Here is a 12995-nt window from a genome sequence, read left to right on the forward strand (position 1 = left end):
TGTGGTGCCAAAGAGGGGGGAGGGGAGGGGAGGGGGGAGGGGAGGGAGGGAGGAAGGGGGGGCCCACACTTGCGTCCATGCGCACGGCCCAACCAGCACTGACAAACGCAGAACAGGCGACAGGAAAGGCAAGTCTGTTCCACCACTGGCGCCGGGAACGGGGAGTCCCGTGCAGTCACGAGACCAGGCCCCGCCCCCTGAGTGGAAAATAAACTCGGGAGTGTGTGAAAGCTGGCAGCGGGGGACTGGCAGAGTCTGGAAGGCAGCGAGGGCGAGGGCGGAGGTCCAGAGCCATGACGGCAGCGCGGGCTGATGCAGAGAGCCCAGTGCGAGCCAGGGTGCGAGCCGGACGGTGCCCCTCGGGGCCCTGCACTGCGCAGAAGCGGACAGACAAGACCCAGCACTGCGGGGACCAGCCCCGGGTGAGCAGGCCTGGTGCAGGGTGCCAGAGAGCACGAGAAACGCAAGAGAAAGAGCCCGGGGCCGGGGGGCCCACAGCCGGGCGGGCCGAGAGCTGCTGCGGACAGCGAGTGCCGGGACGGCAACACTCTGGGCGGTACCGACCCAGTCGCCATCGGGACCAGCGGGGCAGACCTTTACCGACCCGAGGGCTCCAGCTCAGCAACTCGAAGGGCTTTCTCCGGGGGAAGCTCTCCCGGGAGGGGGGCAGAGACGGGGAACTCTGGCCCTGCCAGTTCCAGCATCTGGGGTCTGGTTCCCAGCGTGAAACAAGGCGGGTCAGGGCGGCACCTACCGCGCTGGGGTGAGGGTCCGGCCGGAAGCCGGCCCCAGGGAGCCGGGGCCAGGCCGGGGGTCAGTGTCCAGGCTGGGCTGGCTCAGGCAGCCCCTGCACTCGCCTCCTGAGGCGTGGCTCCCTGCCACCCCCACAGCCCCGACCCTCCCCGCCAGAGCCCCCCCTGCTCTGGCCTGTGCCTGCCTCCTGCAGCCACAGGCCCAACCCGCTCCTCCTCGCTCCCAGGTCCGGAAACTCCAGACCCCACTGTCCCAGGCCCGTACCCGGACACTCTGCCGACCCCCAGAGCTGAGCCCCCTGGCCCGAGGGGCAGGAGACGCCTCCGGTGGCCGGCAGTCCCGGCTGCAGGGATGAGGCGTGCGTCGGGGGGGTGAGTGTGCGCCAGGCAAGCAGAGGGCCCTGTCTTTCGGCCCTGGGCCCAGGCGCACAGCACGGCTGGGCGTGACAGAGAGTTTAAGAGAAAAGATATTTTCTCTTAATATCCCCCCCCGCCCCTCCTCCCAGCCCCCACCGAGAAGGCTCAGCTGGTACGGCTGAGATCACACAGGGGCTGGGCAGGAGTGGGGGGCCCAGACCAGGGGGTCCCGGCGGCCTCTTCAGTGACCCACCACACACGTGGTACCCCAGCTCCCGGCCACCCCCGGGTATTCCCACGCTCCAAAGTAAGGTGGGAGAGGATCTGTCAGGGGTCTCAGCAGCGAATGGAAGAAGCCAGCTGATGGCAAAGCCGCTGGCCAGACCCACACACCTGGGCCCCGGGAGCCCTGACCCTGTCCTGGAAGGACTCCGTCCCTCCCCTCCCAGGGCTCCTTCCTCCTTCCTCTTCCTCTCCAGAGCAGACTCTACCCTGGGGGGATGACGCTGGGAGTAGCCCAAGAGATCAATCTCTGAGCCCAAGGCTCAGAGCTGTGTCCCCACCTCCTCCCCCCGCACCCGGTCGTCCGGTCCCTGCCAGGTCCCGCAGGGGTGAGAAAACGTTCTAGAAGTCCATATCACGCACTCCTCTCCCCTCCCGCATCAGGTCCTGGTCCTGGCCTTCACCCCCCTGCACCCTGAGCGAACCACGCCCCCCGCCGTGAGCTGGCGCGCATCCACCTCCGCATGGGCAAGGGGAACCGGCAGCCGAGCCCCGCGGGAGCGCGGCGTCACTCCCGCAGAGGGCTCCGCGCCGGGAACTTTCCCGGAGGGGCTGGGGGCGCCCGCGGGGATGCCCACGCCAGGGCCGGCGCGAGCCGGCGGCCACCGGCACTCCAGACGCGGAGGCGAATGACAGCGGCGCCGGTGAGGTGAGGCGGCACTTCCCGCGCCCTGCCCGGCTCCCCCAGAAACGCTGAATCACGGTCCCGCGGGTCCCGCGCGGCGCCTCCGACCCTCCGCCCCCGCCCGCGGGGCCCGGCACGGCCGCTCCCCTCCGCACAGCCGCCCCCCGCGGGACAGGTCCCCAGCGCGGCCGGGGTGCGCAGGGCCGCAGCACTCCCGCCCCGGCCCGGGCCCCGAGCCCCAAGCCCCAAGCCCCGCGCGCCCGAGCCCCGCATCCCCGCGCTCCGCATCCCCCGCGCGCCCTAAGGTCCCCGCTCTCCCGAGCCCCGCATCCCCGCATCCCCGCGCTCCGCATCTCCCGCGCCCGAGCCCCGCATCCCCGCGCTCCGCATCCCCGCGCCCCGCGCCCCCTGCGCGCCCCGAGTCCCGCGTTCCCCGCGCGCCCCGCATCCTCCGCGCGCCCCAAGGTCCCCGCGCGCCCCGCGCCCCGCGCCCGCCGCACGCACCGGAAGGTGAGCACGCACAGCGGCCGGTAGGACTTGTGGCTGCCGCTGTCGGCCATGCCCCGGCCCCAGAAGTCGTTGGCGAAGAGGCTGCCGCGGGCCGCGCCGCCCGGCCGCACGTCGGGGTTGTTGACGATGGCCCAGACGTCGTCGTGCACGAACTCGCCCCGCAGCGAGCGGCCGTAGCACAGGCAGCTGGCCCCGGCCAGCAGCGCCGCCGCCCCGGCCCGCAGCGCGCCCCGCCGCGCGCCCGGCCCCATCGCGCCGCGCCCGCGTCTGCCCGGCCGGCGCCCGCCCCGCGCCCGCCCCGCGCCCGCCCACCCGCCGCCGCGCCGCCCCCCGCGTCCGCGCATGCCCGCCCGCCCCCGCGCGCGGAGCCCCGCTCGGCCCGGGACGGCCGGCTCGGGCTGGGGACGCCCCCCAAACGGGCTAGGAACAACCCCCAAGCGGGCTAGGGACACTCCCCGCACTGGCTAGGACCGACCCCCGCTCAGGCTAGGAACGCCCCCCAAACGGGCTAGGGACACTCCCCGCACGGGCGAGGGACGCCCCCTAAACAGACTAGGAACGACCCTCGCTTAGCCTGGGATGCCCGGGGTTGGGACGCGCCCCTCCCCCGCTCAGCCCGGGATGCCCCGCAAAACGGGCCTCGAACGACCCCCGCGAGCACGGAGCCCACCGCTAGTACCAGGATGGCCCGCTCGGGCTAGGGACACACCCCCCGCCCCATCGGGCTAGGAAGGGCCCCCGCACGCACGGGCTAGGGACATTCCCCGCACCGGCTAGAGATGCGCCCCCCCCACACACACACACACACACACACGGGTCCGGGACGCCCCCTGCTCGTGCTGAGAACCTCCCCGCTCCGGTCCAGGACGCAGCAGGTGGCTCGGGATCTGTTCCTGGGGACGCCCCCGCGCGCCCGCCCCGCACCCACCTCCTTCCCTCCTCCCCCTGCTTTTCAGCACCCGGGACAAGTGCAGGGCGAGGGGGCTGGGGTCAGTCCCATGGAGTCCCCAGACCCGCGGGAGGGGGAGCAGGGCAGCTTCTCTCCCCTCCCAGGAGACAGCGAGGGGGACATTCCTCTCTTCCCGCCCTGTCCCGTGGTCCCTTGGGAATGTGAGCGGTAAAATTAGTAACTGCTAAAATAGCGGGTGAACGCTGCTCTGCCCTTGCTCCTTCTGGTCCGTCTTTCTGGAAGTTTCCTCCTCGCCCCTCACCCCCTCACCCAGTGACTGCCATGGCCAGCCCGGTAAGCGGGTAGCAGGCCCCGGGCTCTGGTTTCAGCGCTGGAAACTCTGTACCTCTTTCAGGCCTGTCGGCGGGATCAGGTGCCCGCTCGGGTATCAGGAACCTGATATTTGCAGGCGGGAACGTGGAGACGCACCTGCCGGCCGGTCCCCCTCTAAGCCGCGGGCTTTGGGTCATGGAGAGAAAGAGCACAAGGGCCCAGAAGCAGGTTCAGGTGGTACATGTCCGCAGACAGAGAGCGCAGAGGCTGCGGGACCCGGGGGACAGGAAAGGCCCGCCTGCCTGACCCGGCAGCACCCGCCTGGGGCTGGTCCCGGTGTAGGGCTGCCCGGTGACACCAGGGTAACGCCAGGGAAACGGCCTGGGTGGAGGGTGGAGGGGGAGCTGCCCCCGTCCCCCTCCCGCTAGGGCGGCCTCTCGCCGGCCCTTCCCCAGTGCGCTTCTGGGGGGGGGACGGAGCAGCCCGGGACTCGGGGGACCCAGAGCAGGTCACACGCCGGGCCCCGGGGGCACGAGCTGTTCCCCAGTTGGGCTCAGTGTGTGGACAGGCTGGGGGTGACCCCTTAGGGTGGGGCCGATCTCGGGACAGCCGCGCCCCTGCCCGTGGTGTCGGCCCGGCCTCAGCGCCCCCCGCCTCTGTTGGGGACAGACAGTCCTTGTGCCTAATGGAGGGGCCCGGAGGACGTGGGGCTGGGCCCTGTCACCCGCCCCGGACTGTTCCGGAAGGCTGGGAGCAGCCCCCGGCACCTCCTAAGGCTCCCTGGGCCTCGGAGCAGCTGGAACAAATGACCCCGGGTCCTCTGCGGGGCCTCCAGTGAAGCCGCAGCCCCCCGCAGGTGTCCCTGGCGGGCACCTCCTCAGCAGCCCAGGACACACCCCCGGCCTGGCCGTCCGCAGGCAGCCTGGGAAGAGGCGGATGATCCCTGTGGAAATGAGCGTGGGTGTCTGGTGCTCAGCGAGCCTTTGCTCCTGAAGAACGTGCTTTAAACCGGGGGCCTGGGGCCACCAAGACAGTGGACACAGCTACTCCGAGGGCGGTCACAGGGCCAGGCGCCCCAGGGCCAGGCCAGACCCGAGTTGGGGCAGCAGGGGGCCCGCTCCGAGGGAAGCAGCAGGGCCACCCCCAGCCGGGCCCCCTCGGGGACTGCACCAGGGGGCAGCGACCACGCACGGCTCCTGCCGCCCCGCCTCTGCCGCTTCTGCCCCGTGCCTGCCATGTCTGTCCCGTGCCTGTCCCCTGCCTGTCCCGTGCCTGTCCCGTGCCCGCCTGTATCTGCCCATGTCTGCCCCGTGTCTGCCCATGTCTGCCCCATGTCTGCCCCATGTCTGCCCCATGTCTGCCCCGTGTCTGTCCTGTGTCTGCCCATGTCTGCCCCTGTTTGCCCCGTGTCCGCTCGTGTCTACCCGTGTCTGCCCTGTGTCTGCCCCGTATCAGCCCCATGTCTGTCCCGTGTCTGTCCCATGTCTGCCCCATGTCTGCCATGTCTGCCCCATGTCTACCCCGTGTCTGCCCCACGTCTGTCCTGTGTCTGCCCCATGTCTGTCCCATGTCTGCCCCATGTCTGCCATGTTTACCCCGTGTCTGCCCCACGTCTGTCCCATGTCTTCCCCATGTCTGTCCCGTGTCTGCCCCATGTCTGTCCCATGTCTTCCCCATGTCTGTCCCCCGTGTCTGCCCGTGTCTGCCCCATGTCTGTCCTGTGTCTGCCCCGTGTCTGTCCCCTGCCTGTCCCGTGTCCGCCTGTGTCTGCCCGTGTCTGCCCCATGTCTGTCCCATGTCTGCCCCATGTCTGCCATGTCTGCCCCATGTCTACCCCGTGTCTGCCCCACGTCTGTCCCGTGTCTGCCTATGTCTGCCATGTCTGCCCCGTGTCTGTCCCGTGTCTGCCCGTCAGCCGCCATGTGTGTTCTCGTGTGGAAGCAGAAGGTGCTGGGGGTTGCCTGAAACAGCGGGACAGTGTTTTCGTGGGAATAGAATTTTGATTTTGTGCCTCACTTTGCATCTGACCTACACAGGCCGTAAGGCCGCTCGCTCTCTGCACGGTCCCTGTGCTTCCCGGCCGTGCGAGGGTCCCCGGGGGGCCCCCCGCCTGCGGCTCTCGGCCTCTCATGCTCCTCCAGTTTGTTCCGCACAGGAGGCGCCCCATGGCCCCACGCACCCAGTGCCCAGAGCAGCCGGGCCAGCCAGGCCCCTCGGGGTCATTCTCAGTCTGCGTGGGGCCTGGCCACTGGGGTTCACTCTCCGTCCTGGGGTCCTGCGGGTGGGGCCTGGGGTGCACGCGGGTCCCTGGTCTAAGAGAGTGGCTTGTGCGGGGGGGCCCGGGCTGCAGCAGGCGGGCGTGGCTACTGTGGGGGGCCCTGGGCGAGCAGCCCCCAAGGCTCCGAGCTGCATCCAGGACCCCGAGTTTCTGGGGTTTTCCCCGGCAGTTTCCAGGGAGTCTGTGCCAGGAACTCGGGGGTCCCAGACACTCAGCAGGTCATCGGCACCGACAGCCCATCCACAAGCCCCGGACTGGCCACGTGCCAGCAGGAGGGTCCCGGGGGACAGTGCCCGACCCTGCTTCCACCGGGAATGCTCCCTGTCAGGTTAAAGCAGAGATGCTAGAGATGTTTCCAGGCGCACTGAGATGACTTTCTGCTTGGTTCACTCACCAGTAATTAAAGTTGAAATCTGAAAGGGAGGGTGGGAGGGAAGGGGAATGGAGGCAGGCAGAGGGGGAGGGAAGGGGAGGGAGGAGAGGGAGGGAAGAGAGGGGGAGTGTGGGGAGGGCGGGAGGAAGGCAGGAGGGCGGGAGGGAGGAAGGTGGGGAGGGAGGGGACAAGGAGAGAGAGGAGGGGAAGGGAGGGAGGGAAGGGGGTAGGGAGGGGGAGGGAGAGAGGAGGGGAGGGAGGGAGGGTCTCCGGAACCGAGCGCAGGGCCCAGGCTGTGGGCTGCCGGGGCTCAGCTAAGGTGCTCCAGAGACAATGAATGAAGCGCGTGACGCTGGGCCGGGGCATCCATGACGTCGTGTCCATGTTCCAGGCCACACGCCAGCTCCACCTCTGCGGCGTCTATGTGCATTTCCTCAAATCCTGCCCCTCATGGCGGACCCTGGGCCACAGCTCCACTTACAGGCCACAGCTGGTGCGAGGGTCAGCAGGGAGAGTGGACAGAGCAAACGGTGGCCGTGCCAGGAGGGCAGCTACGAGGGCCCTGCAGTGCAGGCCAGAGCAGCCCCCGCCAGGGCCACCCCTCCTGCTCGCCCTCCCCCTGCCCTCTCCCCTTCCCTCCCCCCTCATCCCCTTCCCCCTCCCCCTGCCCTCTCCCCTCCCCTCCCCCCTGCCCTCTCCTCCTGCCCCTCCCCTTCTTCCTTCTCCCCTCCCCCCACCCTCTCCTCCTGCCCCTCCCCCGTGCCCTCTCCCCTTCCCTCCCCCCTCATCCCCTTTCCCCTCCCCCCTGCCCTCTCCCCTCCCCTCCCCCCACCCTCTCCTCCTGCCCTCCCCTGTGCCCTCTCCCCTTCCCTCCCCCCTTCACCCCCTTCCCCCTCCCCCTCCCCCCTCCCCGAGCTCTCCTAGGCCCACTTTCCCATCTGCCAGCCCCTCCCGAGGCCCCGTGCCGCTGATGGGAAACGAAAGCTGTCTGGGATTTTATTTTTGGCCGCATTCCTGCGGACGAGGCAGCCAAGGAATTTTGGGTGGTGGAGGCTGTTGTTTGGATCATCTGACGCCTGCCTCGCGCGGGCACACGGGAGTGCCCGCCCCGCCTCACCCTGCCTGCTCGCTGGGGCTCCTGGGGGCCGCGGCCAGCTGGGGTGATGGATGCCCCCACTCACCCCGCATCGACTCCCCTCTTCATCCTGTCCCAGTGAAGTTTCCAGCGGTGATTGGGGGCAGCCGGCAGACCCCCAGCACCCGCCCACCACGCCTCTGGAAACCCCTGGGGCCTGGGGCCCGCCTCGGGAAACCCCAAACCGTCTGTGACCAGGAGCCTGGATGCGTGACCGTAGGCGCCACGGGGCTCTCTCCCGGCACACATCTGCATGCACATGCATGCACACACCACACATGCACACACAAACACACGCACACGCCATGCAAACACACGCAAACACATGCCCATCAGGCATGCACACAGACTGAGGAAAATGCTCACACCATGCACGCACACACTACGTGCACATACAGAGAAACACATGCATACCACACATGCATATAGCCACACATACCACACACACATCCTGAGGAACATAGACCACACGCATATATGCAGACACATATACATACCACACACGTGGGCACACATACCACACTCACATGCATACATACAGACACACCACAGGTTCACACATTCAGTGCTCACACACAATGTGTGCACACATGCACACACTCAGATACCACATGCATACACAACACATGTATACAAATCACATGCAACACACCATGCATGTGCACACAACACACGTGGAAATGTACGCACAATGTTTGCACACACCTCATGCGCATGCAGACAACACACATACATATGCATACACCATCATCTGTGCTCTGTATAACACACACGTGTGCACACACACCCTTGTCTCTGCTCTATACAACACGTACACACATGCACACACGCCTTCACCTCTGCTCTGTACTACATGCACATACGTGCATACACGCACACACGCCTTCGTCCCTGCTCTATCCAATACCATTTCTAAACTTCTCTCTCGTCTGAAGCAACGCTTTGCTGACGAGTCTTGACGCTGGTCTAAGGTACTTTTTAGAGTCTCCATAAGAATTTTCCCTGGTTTGCAAAAATAGTCCAGATCCACGAGACTTCGGTAAGAAGCAGGCGCAGGTGGGGCGTCCTGGCTGAGACGCCTTGGGTGGGGTCATGAGGCGGCTAGAAAGGCAGGACTGGGCACCCACGGTGCCTGCTGGCCGGGCGGAGGCCCCGGGGCCCTCAGAGCCCCTGGGGGCTGCCCCCAGGGCAGGGTGGAGGACGGGTAGCTTCTCTGGCCCCGCTGCCCTGCCGGGGCTGAAGGCGGAGAGTGGGCACAGGGCGTCTCAGGGGCATCTCCTGGGGCGTCGCTGGCTCAGCCACGGGCACCCGCTGTAGCAGGGAACACAGGGCAGCGTGGCAGGAGGCGCCGGGGTCCCAGCCCCCCGCTCGGTCATGTCCCCTCTGCCTCTCACCTCTCCCGTACAGACTCGGCCACACGCAGCCGTCCAGCCCCGAGCCCCCACTCCCGTCCACCATCCACATGGCACAAGTGCTCCACCGACTTCCTCCCCTCCACCCGGCCCCACCCTCCTTCCCTCCCTCCCTCCACCTCTCCCTCCACCTTCCGCCCTTCTCAGCCTCCACCTGTCCCTCCGTCCATCCACCCCTGCGCCATCCATCAGACATGCCCGCCAGCCTGCCTGCACTTAGCTGGCCAGCCACCGTCCAGTTCGCACACAGACTGGGAACCCGCTTGATCTCGATGACTGACCCAGATCTTTGGGTGCGTGAGGGCCAGGATCAACTTGCCATTTAAGACAGCTCGAATGATTCCCCCCACGCTCACCCTTTAGCCACGTAAGAGTATCAGTCACTGCGTAGGGAATGTTCCACACTTCCCTGGCGTTACCAGGAAACTGATACAGAGCCATTTGGCCGCCTCAAAGGATGGGAGCTTCCCTCTGTCTGCCTGCATCGGTGGCATGGATACTCCCTGCGGGCAGAGCCGGGCAGGGTCAGGGATGGACAGAGGACAGGAGGGGTCAGGGATGGACAGAGGACAGGAGGGGTCAGGGATGGACAGAGGACAGGAGGGGTCAGGGATGGACAGAGGACAGGAGGGGTCAGGGATGGACAGAGCTGGGCGGGGTCAGGGATTGTAGGATATCTTTGGTTTGTCCTTTCTCCCTTGCCACAAAGAGTTTGGGTTTATCTGGTAATAATCTCTAAACATTTTAAGACAACATTGGTATGTCCTGTTCCCCTTGCCACAAGGAGGTTAGGTTTATCGGGTCACACCCATCAAAGTGCTCCTGAGTCACTCCCATTCCTTTGTCTATCTGTAACCACTTCTGTGCTCTCTTCCCCAACCAGTTAATCAGTTTTTCCCCCTAACCAGACTCTGTTAAGAACTTCACCCCTATTGATTGTGACCACACCTGTGTGTAAATCCCAACCCCTCGTGCTGGGGGATTTAACTAGGCTGAAAGAGTGGGCTGGGGGGCAAGTCCCAGGGCCAGATCTGGAGAAGCCAGATCGAGATCCAGACCCAGAGGAGAAGGAGAATGAAGTAGCATGGGGGAGGGAGAAGCAGAGAGAGAGAGACGGGAGTGTATAGAGAGGAGGTTGGAATAAACTGCGACTGAGACCAACCAGCCTGGCTCCGTTCCTTCCTTCGCCTGCCTCGTCATCGCCATCAACCTCCCCGGGGTGGGGGAAGCGGCTGGAGACTACCGAACGCGGGCGGCGGGAGAGATAGAGCCCCGCTGCCCTGTGTCCAGTGTGCCCCCCTTTTTGTGTATACACAGGGGATGGACAGAGCGGGGCGGGGTCAGGGACGGACAGGGGACAGGAGGGGTCAGGGACGGACAGGGGACAGGAGGGGTCAGGGATGGACAGGGGACAGGAGGGCTCAGGGACGGACAGGGGACAGGAGGGCTCAGGGACGGACAGGGGACAGGAGGGGTCAGGGACGGACAGGGGACAGGAGGGGTCAGGGATGGACAGGGGACAGGAGGGGTCAGGGACGGACAGGGGACAGGAGGGCTCAGGGACGGACAGGGGACAGGAGGGCTCAGGGACGGACAGGGGACAGGAGGGGTCAGGGACGGACAGGGGACAGGAGGGGTCAGGGACGGACAGGGGACAGGAGGGGTCAGGGATGGACAGGGGACAGGAGGGGTCAGGGACGGACAGGGGACAGGAGGGGTCAGGGATGGACAGGGGACAGGAGGGCTCAGGGACGGACAGGGGACAGGAGGGGTCAGGGACGGACAGGGGACAGGAGGGGTCAGGGACGGACAGGGGACAGGAGGGGTCAGGGACGGACAGGGGACAGGAGGGCTCAGGGACGGACAGGGGACAGGAGGGGTCAGGGATGGACAGAGGGCAGGAGGGGTCAGGGACGGACAGGGGACAGGAGGGGTCAGGGACGGACAGGGGACAGGAGGGGTCAGGGACGGACAGGGGACAGGAGGGCTCAGGGATGGAGAGAGGACAGGAGGGGTCAGGGATGGACAGGGGACAGGAGGGGTCAGGGACGGACAGGGGACAGGAGGGGTCAGGGACGGACAGGGGACAGGAGGGGTCAGGGACGGGCCCCCGCAGTGGGGTGCTGCAGAGACGGCCCAGGTGGGGATGAGGTTGGTGCCCGGGGTGTGCGGGAACTGAGGCCAGAGCCGCCAGCCCGAGCGTCCACCCGCCCACCGCCTGTGGGGGGAGCAGGGGAGGCCGGGAGCTCCCCTCAGGGCTGCTCCGTCCCGCCTGTCCGGGGGAGGCCGCCAGAGGCCAGAGACCTGATGGCAGACAGGCCATGGGGCTGATGGGCCGAGGGGACATGGCAGCTGGGGGCGGGTCCCGGGCGTCCCCACAGCCCCTCGGCGGCAGATGGGCTGCGGCTGCGAGTCAGGACGCGGGAGGCAGCGCGTCGGGGAGAGCAGCGCCCGTGTTGACAAACATTTCTGTATTGTGACAGGACTCTGCTCAGCGCGTGCCTGTGAATCGGTGCTCTCCGGAGCAATGTTTACGCAGCTCAGACAGGCTGAGCGTGGTTGGAGCCAAGACCGGAGATACGGCGACGGAGAAGGACCCCGGGGAGGGCGCCCCCTCTCGAGTGGCTGGCCCGGGGCCCAGCCCTGCACCCCTCAGAGCCCCACAGACCCCCAGGAGTGACCCCGAGCACCAGTGGGCGAAAGCCCCCCAAACACATCTACAGAGCTGAGTCGCAGAAACACACTTTCCAACTTACAGGGTCTCCTTCATTTGCCCTTTTTTTTTTTTTTTTTTTTTTTTTGCTTTTTGGGTCACACCCGGCAATGCACAGGGGTTACTCCTGGCTCTGCACTCAGGAATTACCCCTGGCGGTGCGCAGGGGACCATATGGGATGCTGGGGATCGAACCCGGGTCGGCCGCATGCAAGGCAAATGCTCTACCTGCTGTGCTATCGCTCCAGCCCCTCATTTGCCCTTTTAAAGACGAACGTCATAAGCAAGAACGTGATGGCTCCTATTTGAAATTATTCTAACCTTTGCACACGAAACTCCCCCCTTGTATATCCAACCCACTGGCGCTGCAGAGGTCACGGCCCCTAACAACACGCCTCTGGCAGGCAGGCAACTTGCCACCACAGCACAGACCTCCCAGGGTCTCCCTTACGTCTCCCTGAACAACTGCCTCTGACACTCCTCGCCCTCTATCGACCGGCCCTCCCACATGGCAGCACGGCCGAACATTTCCCACGGTCTCATTCTCTCTCGCTCTCTGCGGCCACCAGAGGCAGCACCACTACAGTCCTCGTGTGGGTCACTTACCACAACCTGCAGGTGACGATAGCACACACACAGCCCCAGTCTCGTGCTCTGCCTCAGCCCTCACTCCTTCGGGGGCCCAAGATGCCGCCCACCCACTCACCGTTTCCAAACACACATACACACACACACACACACACACATGCATACGCACACACACATATGCACAAGCACACACACGTGTGCATGCACATGCACACACGTGCACACGCACACATGTGCACACACATGCACATACATATGCACACATGCACAGTGCACACACGCATATACGTGCACACACATGCATACACATTTACATACATGCACACACGCATGCACACAACAAACAGATGTGCACACGCACATACACACACATGTACACACATGCACGCACACACATATGCATACGCACACACACATGCACAAGCACATGCACACACGTGCACATGCACACATGCGCACACATGCACATGCACATAATGCACATTCACACATGTGCACACACACGCACACGTGCACACACACATTCACACACATATGCACACATGCACACACATGCACAGTGCACACACGCATATATGTGCACACACATGCATACACATTTACATACATGCACACACGCATGCACACAACAAACAGATGTGCACGCGCACATACACACACATGTACATACATGCACACACACACAGCACTTCCCCGCTGCTACACCTGACCAAGTCCCACTGGTCCTCACCCCGCACTCAGCGCAGGG

At 65.6% G+C, this 12995-nt stretch overlaps 1 protein-coding gene and 1 long non-coding RNA gene across 3 annotated transcripts in view; one reads left to right on the top strand and one right to left on the bottom strand.

The window, feature by feature from the left end:
* Nucleotides 1-2790, bottom strand: part of TMTC1 (transmembrane O-mannosyltransferase targeting cadherins 1) — a 37979-nt gene extending 35189 nt beyond the window's left edge. For both annotated transcript variants that reach the window (XM_055118269.1, XM_055118268.1), the window contains exon 1: nucleotides 2521-2790. In XM_055118269.1, the coding sequence (XP_054974244.1) occupies nucleotides 2521-2777 (257 nt within the window). In that variant the 5' untranslated portion in view covers nucleotides 2778-2790. The remainder of the gene's footprint in view (nucleotides 1-2520) is intronic.
* On the top strand, nucleotides 58-11715 carry LOC129399129 (uncharacterized). The gene is made up of 3 exons (XR_008626950.1): nucleotides 58-2040; nucleotides 6196-6354; nucleotides 11430-11715. It is a non-coding gene; the product is annotated as an uncharacterized LOC129399129 (long non-coding RNA).
* The last annotated feature ends 1280 nt before the right edge of the window (nucleotides 11716-12995 follow it).

This window comes from Sorex araneus, chromosome 10 (assembly GCF_027595985.1).
Source record: "Sorex araneus isolate mSorAra2 chromosome 10, mSorAra2.pri, whole genome shotgun sequence".
NCBI classification, from domain to species: domain Eukaryota; kingdom Metazoa; phylum Chordata; class Mammalia; order Eulipotyphla; family Soricidae; genus Sorex; species Sorex araneus.